This window comes from Elgaria multicarinata, chromosome 1, assembly GCF_023053635.1.
Source record: "Elgaria multicarinata webbii isolate HBS135686 ecotype San Diego chromosome 1, rElgMul1.1.pri, whole genome shotgun sequence".
NCBI classification, from domain to species: Eukaryota; Metazoa; Chordata; class Lepidosauria; order Squamata; family Anguidae; genus Elgaria; species Elgaria multicarinata.
The window spans coordinates 106,619,995-106,633,733 of record NC_086171.1 but is presented as its reverse complement, the minus strand read 5'-3'; the positions used below and the strand labels follow the sequence as shown (position 1 = coordinate 106,633,733).

Genomic DNA, 13,739 nt, shown 5'->3' with positions numbered 1-13,739 from the left:
AGTTTTACTGTTATATCTGAAAGGGCCCCATGCAAGGGAAAAGTATGCCACTGAGTTATCATGTCTTAAAGTATTTCCAAATATTGCAACGCAACTAATTTCCAAGTAAAGGCATGAATTTGTTTGAATATATAATTTAAAACACAGGGTGCTTTCCTGTTGTTGTTGTTTATACCAAGCAGGTTACACCAAGCATGCATTTTTCTTCTAGTCAAATTTTTGAGAAATCAAAACCACTGGGCACAGCACAGCATTTCTCCAACACCTTCCCCCCCTAAAAACGCAAGTGATCCATCCGAGCCTTCCTGGGAGTAACAAGTCCTACACCCTGGAATGCTCTCTGGAAAACAGCAAGCAGGCTGAGAAACATACTGTCACTCGCTGCCCCCGTCTTCATCAAGCAAATAGATTTTATGCCTTGTACTTGAGAAGAAGCCTCATTCTAAACAAGTACAACTTCACAGCTGTAAAGAAAAATTAGCACCTTCCCCACAAATTCATAATTAGGGCTGCCAGCTTTTCTTTTTTTTAACCAGCCTTGTTCTTGTGTATTTAGAAAGCAGCCCATCATGTAGTCATGAAGCAAGTGACATTTTTGCTGGTACGGTAACAAAGAGATGGGGAACGCTTCTGTTGCTTGATTACTGCATGTCAGGCTGCTGGTAATCACACAAGAGCACTGCCAGTAAGAAAGATGGCAACCCTGACAATGTTTTTCATATTAAAGGCAATGCACAAAGATATATCTCCAAATGGAAGCTCAAAGGAAAAAAAAATGAAATGACATAAGGTACATTTAAAAGCAGAAATTAAATCTGGCTCTGAATACATAGTATACCCAGTCTAATAAACCATGGGGTTGTTGAAACTGGAGCAAGCAACAACTTGGAGCCCTTCCCCCTACCCCTTCCTGCCTCTACCACACCTGGCCACACTTCCTGGACTGTTAAACAACAGTACTGTTGTGGTGTTCAAACTTGAAAGCTGTGATTTCAGGGCTGCCTATGAACCAGCACTGTAAATCAAAGGAGGGAAGGGGAGGAGGGAGAACTCAAGCTTGTTGCTCATTCCCATTCCCAACAGCCCACAGTTTGCTGGACTGGAAACATCACGTCTGAACTGGACCAGTAAGGCCATATAGCACCAAAAGGAACGTGAGGAAGATGATTTGCCATTCACCGACTTTTTGAAATACCCCCACCCCGCCCCCAAAAGCAACAGAGTTAAAACTGCCTCGTTGCCCTGCTAAGAGAAATGCAAATGAGTACTCATGGTGGCTGTTCTTGTGCGTCCGTCTCCTGATCTTTGAAACCTTTAAAAACAGAGCTCAGAAACCCGCAAGTACAGCTGTCATAAGCACTGGCCACGGTTGCAGCATGTACCCATCGCCTCCCTTGGCATTAAAGGCAGAGAGGAGAGGGGTGGGGCTGGTAGCCACCAGGCCACTAAACTGCTTTTTTTTCCAGCAGAGAAAGGCAGCACTACGAGGCTCTTTTTGGCATTAGGGCTAGAAAGGAGAGACTAAGGAATGGCACTTGCCACTACAGTGTGCTCTGCTTCCCCATGAATGCATTTTTTGGATATGGCTTGGAGGAGCAGCAGAAAAAGCGGAACTGAGGGTAGCGAGGAGCAGGTAGGTGACTGGAGCAGGAGGTGGGACATCCACTCTCTGCACACTTCTTTCTAAGGTTCTTTTACTATACATTCTCTTGTTGATAGGAATTATTTTTTGGAAAAGAATAAATCTAATCAAACATGTCCTTGTATAATATATTACATCTCTCTGGCCTATACTGTAGGGAACTTACAAATGGCAGATAGATGCCAGGCACAGCCCAGAAATCAAGCTGGCATAGACACTGACAATCTTGCTCTCAGGGCTGATGCAGAAATGACTTTACATGGCAAAGTTCTTCTGAGATTATAGTAGTTAAGACTGCATATGGAAGAAGTTAACACTAAATTAAAAGGTCTTAAACTTGATATGCTGGCTTTCCACATGCAGGGATTTTATTTTTTACTCGCAGACAATCATTTAAAAATTTCTAAGATCGCGGCTGCCTTCCCACTCCTGCAATACGAGCACCTAGGAAGCACTCTTCCATGAGATTTTGCTCAATAGGAAGCTCAGGTTTTAAGAATACTTCCCACTGAATTGCATTTCTTTATACCACAGTATTAAAAACCAACAATGTTTAAACAGGACCTTTAACTTCTTGATGGTCACAAATTCAGACTCCTACATAAAGATCATGAAGGAGAGCCATTATTTTTTATCTGCTAAGAAGGTGGATAAAATAAGTCTTATTAAAAAACCAAATAGAAACAGATAGTTTTCAAATTCAAGCAACGTGACTTTTGGTCACTTATGAGGAACAGCTCACACTACCAGCTGATCCATTAGGGGTGCAATCCTATGCATGTTTAGACAGGGGGGATATCCTACAAAAACCCTGGGGAATGCTGGGAGTTGCAGGACCTTTTTCTGTCTAAACATGCACCCTAACCTAACTCTATTCCTCATTTGGAAATGCAGAGCATGACCAAGCTATTTCAGACAACCAAGAAGAATTTCAACATTAGTAGCAACGCTAAGGAGAAAAACTAGCAAACCTGTTGTGATCAGGTCCCACTTGAGTATATTTATATTCTCCCTGCATCTTCTCCTTTTGGAAAAACTGGTTCAGGCGTGCCTTGGCATTCTCCAAGGTCCAATTTCCATGAAGGCCAGCATTTAAGTCTACTTCTTCTGACTCCAAGGTCTAGTGGTAGGAAACAACTGACTTGAAATTAAACTTTACAAGCATCACTCTTTCTGTCTGTTACATGACTGTGTAAATAAAACAATATTCAAGATTCCTTGTTCATCTTGTCTGCTAACTGAGAATTTCCTCACGAAATCGAAGTTTTAATCCTATGCATAAACCTTTGGATCTGCACAATGGGAACTCTGAACGCATAGAGTACGAAAAACCTTTGGAATCTAATTTGTAGAATGCTCAGCAAAGGAAAGGAAAGGAACCTCTCGTGCAAGCACTGTGTCATTACTGACTCTTGGAGGGACGCCAGCTTTCGCTGACATTTTCTTGGCAAGCCTTATAGAGGGGTGGTTTGCTGTTGCCTTCCCCAGCCTTTATTATCTTTTCCCCAGCTAGCTGTGTACTCATTTAACCAACCTCGGGAGGATGGAAGGCTGAGTTGACCCGAGCCGGCTGCCTGAGAACCAGCTTTCGCTGGGATCGAACTCAGGGCCATGGGGAGAGTTTCACTTGCAGAAACTGCTTCTTTACTGCTCTGTGCCACACGAGGCTCTAGAATGCTATACCCCAAATGTATTCAACTCTATCCCAAACATATTGTCATAGGTTGTTTTTTGTGAAGTGTAAAAATAATTAATGTCTTGTTCCATGTATTAATCAAGGAGGACAAAATGTCAAACATTTGGACATTACCTCCAGAATTATCTATGTGTGCTGGAGTACTTAACCCCTCCTTCCAAAACATTCATAACCATATTCTTTGATTCAAAAGATGGTAACCTTAATTACAGACTATGGATTACAGACCAAAGAGAAAACTATAATGGTGAGTTTAGTTAATCACCCTCTATACAAATAAAAAAGTTTATTTGTATGTCCTCAATGGACTGTACATCTGGTTATTATAAAACTCTTAGGATTTGTTCTACCCCTATCTGAGATGGATTTAGACAAAGTGAAAATTTCAACCGAATTCTTGAACCAAAAAGGCCGCAAATAAAAAAATAAATAAGATATCCTGCTTCAATACCATTTGATCAATTTCAACAATGCTTTCCATCATGATTCAGCTCTGCAGCGGGCAGATTTTAATTATACAACATTAATGTTTTTTAGACATGTTTTTAAAATAAAACAAGCCCCAAATATTAGCAGGAAAAACATGCTAAAGTATGAAAAAAAAAAGAACAAGCATAGTTTGAGGCCAGGGAAGATTAGTAGGCTGAGTTATAGGCCTGCCCCCTCCCCTCTGCTATGGGGCAGCTCCATCTAAGGGGGATGGAGTGAACTAAACCCTCCCTCAGGGGGCTACAGGGGTGGACCATGGGAGGGGCCATGTCTAGGAAGCCCAGCAGCTATGCCTTCACTCAGGCAGGGAGGGCACTAGGTGCCCACTGTGACAGCTGTGTCAGTTTGCTTGAAGGCTTCCTGTATCAACCTAAAGACAAGTACAACCTACAAAAAGCTGGGTCCATTTGCTAGTCAGACATAAGGAGGCGGCAGGGGACTTACTGCCTGGGCCTCCTGTTCTTCCTTCCTGGAATAGTAATCCTTCAAATTGGCTCCACGGTCCCACTGAGCTCCACCATAGCCAGAGCTTCCAATCGCAGGAGCACCATCTAGAAGAGGGGAAAGAAATCCTAACATTTTCTAGTAGTTATAAAGCACATGCCATGAATACTTTTTCTAGAGCTATAGAACATACACAAATCTCACTTCCGCCTGGCCCACCACTCTCTTGGTTTATGAAGCACAAACAGTGCCACACACACACACACCCACCCCAAACCCACTCCCCAGAGGAATTAGATAAATAAGTTCTCCCTGCTCTGGTAAGTGGCTTTTACTACTGTTTGTGATTATTTGCTCACATTCAAAAGGTGTGGAGAGAAAGCCCAGCGAAACACTACAAGAGACTACCTGTTCAGTTATGTTATCTGCGCTACTCAAGCACAGCAAGCAGGGATTCCTATTTTAAAACAAGGCTGGGCGAATTAGGTCTGCAGACTTTTTATAATCACTCAGTTCTAACATCTCAAACCACTAGCTTGAACAGCAAGGAACTAAATGCCCCAAATATATAGAAGTTGAATATATGCATGCTAACCAAAAGTAAGCATCACTTAGTTCTGTGGAGTTATTCCCAGTCTTAGATGTAGTTTGGAACAGTTGAAATTTTACAAGTGTTTAAAAATTTGAACAGATTTCCCATCCCACTTTTGAACAAAGTCTTTTACACATTAAAAAAAATGGTCTTAAAGAAGTATTAACTCTGAATCTGACAACTGGTGTAAATTTTTGTACCTTGCTAAAATTCTGGATTTTTCACTAGGACTGATAAGGAAAATGGCATCTTTTTGTGATAGCATAACTGGATCAGATCATTTATCATGGAAACTGTTGGAGGAAATAAACCACCACTCTAAAGGCCCTAAATGAAACAGCTTACATGCCAAACATTTGGTTTCATCATGAATTCTGATTATAAACCATAGTGTAAGTTTTCCAAACCCTGACGGCAGAGAGTTTCACTGATTCAGTAATGGGGGGAGGGGCAGTAAATTTTTCAGATGACTACTTCAGCCTATGAAAACTCATCCTACAAAAAAAGGTTTAGACACAAACCAAACATGTTTGAGAAGGATTCATCCAGTGGAATTTTAGTATGCTTTTAGTATGCTTTTAGGATGTTTTAACAATGTGTACTATGTTTTTAATCATTATTTTATGTATTTTATACTTACTGCTGGTTCCCCGCCTCGATCAAAATGGAGAGGCGAGTAAGAAATAATGTTATTATTATTATTAAGCTCCACTAAACACAGTAGAACTTACTTCTGAGTAAACATGCTTTGCATTGCACTGTTAGTATGAAGGTTCCACTTCTTCTCAAAAAGTCCTTTAAAAAACAGTCATTCTTCATCAAGTTCTGTTATAACTATTCTTAGACAGAAAATTAATATACCCATCTAACTGATCTAATTCCCCACCTTCTATAATTATAGCAGAAAACAATGGTGTATATGAAGCCTGATTTGCATAACTTTAGACAGTATCTATATGAATACATTCCGATAATATTGTTGTACTTTGATGACGAAACTGGACTTCACAGCTGGCTAGAAAAACTAATGCTTGGCTAACAAGTCCAGCTATAATTTGTAGATCCCTGACAACACGCAAAATGTGAATAGACCACAGATATTCAAGGCCTTACCCTCTACTCCTGCTTTGAGAGCCAGATGAGGAGGATCCGGCCCTCCCAAAGGAGCATCACCTCTATCTCCACCTTCTTCTGTTCCAGCTACACCTCCAGCCGGAGCACTCACGACTTCTGCCTAAGCAAGAACAAGTATTCGGTGAATTACAATGCTGCGTCCCTCATAAAACACAAGCATTTCCCAACCCTGAAAAGTCCTCATATTGCTCTAGGTGACACTTGCTACAAAAACAATCCAAGATCACCTTAGTGTTTTGCTTTTGTACTCAATTTACTGTTTCGAAACTATGCTAGAACTGTATATGTCTACATGCAGTGTTCCCCAGACTTTGCATTCCTATTAGGTATCTCAGCTTTCTTTTCTCTGTCTTTTAAGAAGGATTCTATCTTTTATGAGTATAGCTAAAAAGGCCGAATATTTTAAAAGGATACAGTGATGTAATCTGAGACAAACATATTGGTGAATAAATCCCCTAAACTCAAGAGGACTAACTTCTGAATAAACATGCTTAAGACTGCACTGTAACTAATCATACATAAATACCCTTAAACCTCCCCTGTGCTGTCTCCTCTTTGTTTCTCCTTCTTTTCTAAGAAAATTCTATATTTTGCAATATATCAATTATCTCCACTGTAATACACTATTCAAGCTTCATAAATGTATGCAACTTCACGCAACATTTTGAGTCTAAAGAATGTGGTCTTAGGTCAGATTTTGAAAAAAAAAAGTTTTTGAGTGTAAAGCACCTAGCCAGTTTTGATTATATAACTATTACATTTACCAAGCATGTTAAAATGTTCCATATATACATGACAAATCCACTTACTCCAAAAGCTGGAATTTCTTCGCTCTTGATTTCATTCACTCGAACAAGGTAATTAAGGAAGTCTCTTGCGGCATTGGTTTGTGCATCTTTCTTGTTTGTGGAGTTACCCATACCAATATAATTGAAGCCTGTCACTCGAACCTGTAGCAGATGGATATAACATATAAACATATAAATCAAATTTGATTTGCACCAAGCCATTGCAATATAGAACAATTAACTTAACATAAGGCATAAAACACACAATAAATGTCCAGAGTTGGTGGATATACATGTGCAGGAAGAAAAAGCTTAAGCTCCCTTGTTGTTGTTTATTCGTTCAGTCGTTTCCGACTCTTCGTGACTTCATGGACCAGCCCACACCAGAGCTTTCTGTCGGCTGTCGCCACCCCTAGCTCCCCCAAGGTCGAGTCCGTCACCTCCAGAATATCATCCCTCCATCTTGCCCTTAGTCGGCCCCTCTTCCTTTTGCCTTCCACTTTCCCTAGCATCAGCCTCTTCTCCAGGGTATCCTGTCTTCTCATTATGTGGCCAAAGTACTTCAGTTTTGCCTTTAATACCATTCCCTCAAGTGAGCAGTCTGGCTTTAGTCTAAAGCTCCCTTACCCTCTTTAAACTACAATGTTGGAAGTGACAAATTTAGATGTTTTAAATGTCATTTGATTGTATTTTAGGCATTTTAACTTAACTCTGTAAGTCACCTTGAGGGTCTGCTACAGACTGAAGGGTGTGTAGTACATGAATAAGTAACAAGGGTACAATCTACTCAAAATGAGTCATTTTTCCACCCCCATTAACTTATATGAGGAGGTTGTGCTTAACTCTCTCCCACCGAAATCCATAAGCCTGCCCAACGCTGACTAGATCACGTGAATAAATAAAAAAAACTTATATTGCCAAGCAGTCTCTATTACAGCTAAGTCAGATAATGCATCTCTGTAGATGGCAATTGTTTCCAAGCAAGTTTGCATGAGTCCATGTGGTAGCAGTTGAAGGATAATGGCTTTGGAGTGTTCACAGACACAACTGTGCACCAGGCCCTCACCTCACATGTGAACTTCTGTCGGTTCTTGATACCCACAGCACGGATCTCATAAGCTGGGGTGACTTTCCGCTTGCCACACCAGGCATAAAGGAAATTCTTCACATCCCCCATGGCGGGAGCAGCCAGGGGGAGACAGGGCCTACAGAGGAAAAGCATAAACGTATAGCACTGGCTGATGTCTTTGTCTAGAGGCAACATTTCTCAGTTAGTTATGCCATTCCCCACACACGCAGACCATGCAGAGTGAGACAAAAATAATAGATGCTCTACTAATAAAGGGAAGAGTAAGCAGAATTATGATGTACTGAGATATTTCTAGTGTATGATTACTACCCTTTTGTACAACAAACAGGTTTGTTACATCATGTTTTAAAATGGAAAAAGGGGATTTATTATCAATTCCCAGGCTGAGTTTTGTTCACTTTCTGTTGGTGGCTGTGTTAAAAAAAATAAGAGCCATGCTGGATCAAACCAAGGGGCCATCTAGTCCAGTATTCTGTTCTCAGTGGTCAACCAACTGTCCACTAGGAACCTACAAGCAGGCCATAGCTGCAAGAGCACCCTCCTGACTATGTTCCCCAGCAGCTGGTGTACATAGACATACTGCCTCTGATAGCCGAGAGCCATCAGGCCTAGTAGTCATTGATAGCCTTCTCCTCCAGGAATTTATCTAACCCCTTTTAAAGCCGTCCAATTGGTGCTCATCACTACATCTTGTGGTAGCGAATTCTATAGTTTAACTATGCGCTGTGTGAAGAAGTACTGCCTTTATCTGTCCAGAATCTCCCACCAATCAGCTTCATGGGATGACCCCGGGTTCTAGTATTATGGGAGAGGGAAAAAATGTCTCCCTATCCATATTCTCCACACCACACCATGCATAATTTTGTACATCTCTTTCAGGTCTCCCCTTAGCCTCTATTTTTTCCAAACGAAACAATCCCAGCTGTTGTAACCTTCCCTTACAGGAGAGATGCTGCAACCCTTGATCATTTTAGTTGACCTTTTCTGAAACTTTTCCAGCTCTACAATCCTATCTTTTTAAAGTAGGATGGCCAGAACTGCACACAGTATCCCAAGTGCAGTTGCATCATAAGATTTGTTGGATGTTTTGCAACTAAGATTATAGTGCCTGAATTTGCTTTCCTTTCCCCCCTCCTCCTCCCTCCCAATCCCCTTTCCTTTTGTGTCATGTCTTTTAGATCGTAAGCCTGTGGGCAGGGACTGTCAAGAAATACTTTTGTAAGCCGCCGTGAGAGCCTTTTTTGGCTGAATGGCAGCATAAAAAATACTTAAATAAATAAAAATAAATAAATAAATGTTCAGCAAAAGATTCCACCCCCGCCCAATAATCCTCAGATTGCAACACAGGCAATTCCAGTTAAACTACGACCTCCACCAACAACTCAAACCAGGGGTGGGTAAGTGTGACCCCTCCTGATGTTGGACTGAATCTCCCATCAGCCCTAGCCAGAAAGGTCAAGGGTCAGGGATTCTGTGAGCTACAGACCAAAAACTGAACAAGCTGGAGCATGTTCAGAGGAGGGCAACCAGGATAATCAGGGGTCTGGAAACAAAGACCTATGAAGAGACACAGAAGTAGCATCGGGGCCTGCTCCTGCTGGACTCTCTCTCTCTCTCTTTCTTTCTCTCTCCTCCCTCCCTCCCTCCTTGACTCCTTTTCCTTATGTATCATGTCTTTATTAGATTGTAAGCCTGAGGGCAGGGACTGTATTTTTTGCTAAGTGTAAGCCGCTCTGAGAGCCTTTTTTGGCTGAGGAGCGGGGTATAAATATGATAAATAAATAAATAAATAAATAAGAGAGACTGAAAGAACTGGGCATGTTTAGCCTGGAGAAGAGAAGATGGAGGGGAGACATGATAGCACTCTTCAAATACTTAAAAGGTTGTCACACAGAGGAGGACCAGGATCTCTTCTCGATCCTCCCAGAGTGCAGGACACGGAATAATGGGCTCAAGTTAAAGGAAGCCAGATTCCAGCTGGACATCAGGAAAAACTTCCTGACTGTTAGAGCAGTACGACAATGGAATCATTTGCCTGGTAAGGTGGTGGGCTCTCCCACCCTAGAGGCCTTCAAGAGGCAGCTGGAGAACCACCTGTCAGGGATGCTTTAGGGTGGATTCCTGCAGTGAGCAGGGGGTTGGACTCGATGGCCTTGTAGGCCCCTTCCAACTCTGCTATTCTATGGTTCTATGAACATGCGGAAGGCCACAAGTTGCCCACCCCTGCCTCAGACCCACTCAAAGCCACCACTCAGTTGAACGGAGAAAAGTGCGAAACGGAGCTCTCAACTCGAATCTGCGAAGCCAGAAAACGTATGTTATAGTCTTACTTAGTTTTATCTCAATGGCAGAACGTTGGCGCGAGCCCACCTGCGCCCGCGCACCCTCCCTTCCCCAGGCCAAACAGCTCTGCTGCGCATGCGCCTCCTACCCAATTCCCCCCCTGCGCGTGCGCATTCCTCAGGCACTCGTTCGTCGCGCCTGCGCACTCCGTCCCCGGAGTCCTTTCATTTCTACGTCTCAAGCCCACTTCCCCCCCCCCTCCCTCAAAAGCCCCACAGCGCAAACGTCCAACACGTACAGGTTATTTATTTGGGGAAGAAGAAACCCTGGTAAATGCAACCTTGTCCTGGCGGGAAGAACTTTGCCTCAAGCGCCGGTCAGGGCAGGAGCCTCTTTCTCGAGCCTCTCGCCGCGCAGCCGCCGATCTCGACACACCAGCAAGATGGCGACGGCTTCACGCTTGCGCAGATCTAGAAACTTCGCCGCATTGAGCAAGCCGGGTGGCGCCTCCCGCGGAAGGAGGCGGAATTGCAGGGCGGCCAAAGGGAAATGGAGCCTTTGTTCTAACAGGAGCGGCCATGTGGTACCGTGAAGAGAAACACAGAAGCCTTCGTGGGCCACGTCCTCAGATGCATGAAGCACCATGCACATGCTCAGGGAGAGATGCAAACGAAGGTCAAATGGCAAAGAGATGCAAAAAGTGCAGTCCCAGAAAATTAAATTAAAACTCAAATATGTGTAAAAGAATCAATTGCATTAATTAGTGATAACACATTCTAGCCTCAGTAAGTTAATTAACACCTGCAGGGAGACAGGAAGCTTTCCTCCTTATTCATGCCCATGCAAAACGGCTTGGGGCCAGGCTATCTGAAGGAACGCCTCCTCCCATATGTACCTGCCCAGACCCTAAGGTCATCCTCGGGGGTCCTTCTCCGTGAGCCCCTGTCAAAGGGACTCAGGCAGGTGGCTACCAGGAGCAGGGCCTTCTCTTCTGTGGCACCCCAGCTGTGGAATGAGCTCCCTTAGGAGGTTCACTTGGCACCTACATTTTATGCTTTTAGACGCCAGGTGAAGACCATTTTATTTTCTCAGCATTTTAACAGTCTATAAATTAATTTTAACTTTGCTGTTTTAAATTTGTATTTTTGCATTGCTGCTTTTATCTTGGTTGTGCTTTTATATTGTATTTTATATTATGGTTTTATACTGTTGTTTTTTACTTTGAATGGTCTTCGGCTATTGGGCGATATAGAAATGCAATAAATAAATAAATCATGCTTATTAGTTCTGGTTCACCTCTTTTTAGATCTTCCCTGCCAAATTCCTCTGCAAGAGATTGGCAGATTTCAAATCTGCGATAAAGGAAATGTCAACATGCTCCCACTGGCTTCTGAATGGTCTGATGGCAAGGCTGGTGGGTCCATTTGTTTCTGCATAATGACTGACCCGTATGTTCAAAGCAGAAGGGCATTGAGGCATATTTCCCATTGGAAGGTCTCGGGAATGAGCTCATCAGTTTCAGAAAGTAAGCTAGAAGCCTATTCTATAGAATCTAATAACTTCCACAAAATCTACTTACTTTCTGAATCAAATGGAAGGGCTCAAGTCCATTACTAAATGGTGCCCTCTGTCTTAATCCCAAGTGGGTGGGGATAACTTGAGGAAGGCACTCTTTACATTGCCAGAAGTAGTCATTACACTACACATTCCTGATAATAAAAGTACATTGTAGGAGGTAAACTGGTACAAGTTAAGTCTTGGATAGGCTGTATTACTTCCTATCCCTTCCAAGTTCATTACAGTAAAACAGTTTAATTTTATTTGCAAAGCAGTTTGCATTATTTTTAATGTATATGAGTAGAATGCTTTGAATTACAAGTCGTTTCCATCAGGGCTGGAAGAAGGAAAATTCAATAGTCAAGATGTAACTGACAAATTGGCCACTATTAGTATACAACTTTACCTTTCAAATTAGATTAGCCCAGAAGAAAAATTGCCAGTAATAATGTTGGCTTGTACAAATTCATTCATAACAGTCAATACCCTATTTCTTCGATTATAAGACACTTTTTTCCCCATATAAACATCTCTAAAAATGGGGTGCGTCTTAGAATCGCGGGTGTGTCTTAGGTTTTTTTTTTTTCTGTTGGTGGTACTGAAATTAGTGTGCATCTTACAATCAAAGAAATACGGTAGTTTAAGGGTTGGAGATGTGCCTGGTATTGTTCTTGAATTCAGGTGGAAGGCATATATAATGAGCAAGTTGCCTTAGTAGATCTTTCAGCCTTACTAAATGAAGTGAAGCCTCATTTCAGCCTGTCCTGGAGGGGCTGAACTCTCCTAAAGCAGTGGTTCCCAATTGGTGGTCCAGACCCCAGGGGGTTGATGTAACCCACCCAGGGCACCATTCACATATTCACCATTCATTTCTGAACTCCACTGACAACGGATTCCAACCAGAAGTAAAATATAACATCACTGCGTGATCTAGCTTCAGAGATTAGTTCCCTGCACCTAATCCTGAAAACTCATGGATAAGGAACCCTTTTGAATGTGGTGATGAACAACTAACAACTCTATCTGTGGAAGAGCAAGATGCACTTGTTGACATGACTTGTGATGGTTCATTGAAATCATTTTTCAAAGAATATAGACTGGACCAATTCTGGGTGAAGGTTTTTCCTGATTATAAGAAGTTAGGTGAAAAAGCTTTGAAACATGTAGTTCCCTTTTGTTCCACATATCTTTGTGAACAAACATTTTCGACATTTTGTTATATGAAGAACAAGCATAGAAATCGGCTCGATGTTGATCCAGATTTGAGATTAAAAGTAGGAAATATTGAACCGGATGTGGAAGGGATTGTTTGGGACAAAAAGAGGCATGATTTCTCCTATCACATTTAGGTTAGACAAGTCATGATTTGTTCAATTGTAAATTAGATGTTAGTAAAATTAAATTGGTCTTTATATTCCTAACTAAATTATTGTCATTTTTGCATGGTAAAATCACAAATGTTATGGTCTGTTTTTTAGTATACCTAAAATCCTTTGCTTATTAGGGGCTACCCCTTATTTTCTCCAAAAAATTGCTTCGCACAGTTAACTACCATAGAGATAACAATTTTTTTCAAAAGTAGGGGGTCCATGGCTTGGCATTTGAAAAACAAGGGGTCTGCAGTACTTAGCTAATTGGGAACCACTGTCTTAAAGGATCAGGTTCATAGTTTAGGGGGTTGCTCTTGGGTCCAGCATTGTCATTGGAGGCACAGGTCACCTTGGTGGAACGGAGCACCTTTTTATCAGTGTAGGCTGATATACCAAAAATGATCCTATTGGGACAGAGAAAGCTTTCTGCTGTTTTTTACTTTTCAGTTCTTAAATTATGTGTTACAATTTTATTGTATTTTATGGTTTCAAGTTTGTTCTGTGAACTACCCAGAGGAGCTGTGGCTAATGGGTGGTATAGAAATGTAAGAAAGGAAGAAAGACTTCAGTGCTTCCTCAAGAGAGCTGTCCTGGTTTAAAAAAATGTGGCAACAGCATGGCTTTTTTAATTGAATGGCGGGAATGAGAAGCCAA

At 41.9% G+C, this 13,739-nt stretch overlaps 1 protein-coding gene across 2 annotated transcripts in view; it reads right to left on the bottom strand.

The window, feature by feature from the left end:
• The window catches only part of DHX9 (DExH-box helicase 9), a 36,989-nt gene extending 26,415 nt beyond the window's left edge, over positions 1–10,574 (bottom strand). Inside the window, exons 1-6 of one of the 2 annotated variants that reach the window (XM_063134563.1) lie at positions 10,499–10,574; positions 7,852–7,990; positions 6,807–6,947; positions 5,977–6,097; positions 4,272–4,378; positions 2,614–2,762 (exon numbers count right to left, since the gene is read on the bottom strand). In XM_063134563.1, the coding sequence (XP_062990633.1) occupies positions 2,614–2,762; positions 4,272–4,378; positions 5,977–6,097; positions 6,807–6,947; positions 7,852–7,962 (629 nt within the window). In that variant the 5' untranslated portion in view covers positions 7,963–7,990; positions 10,499–10,574. Of the gene's footprint in view, positions 1–2,613; positions 2,763–4,271; positions 4,379–5,976; positions 6,098–6,806; positions 6,948–7,851; positions 7,991–10,456 lie in introns of both variants that reach the window. The other variant, XM_063134556.1, reaches the window with a different exon arrangement.
• Positions 10,575–13,739: the final 3,165 nt, after the last annotated feature.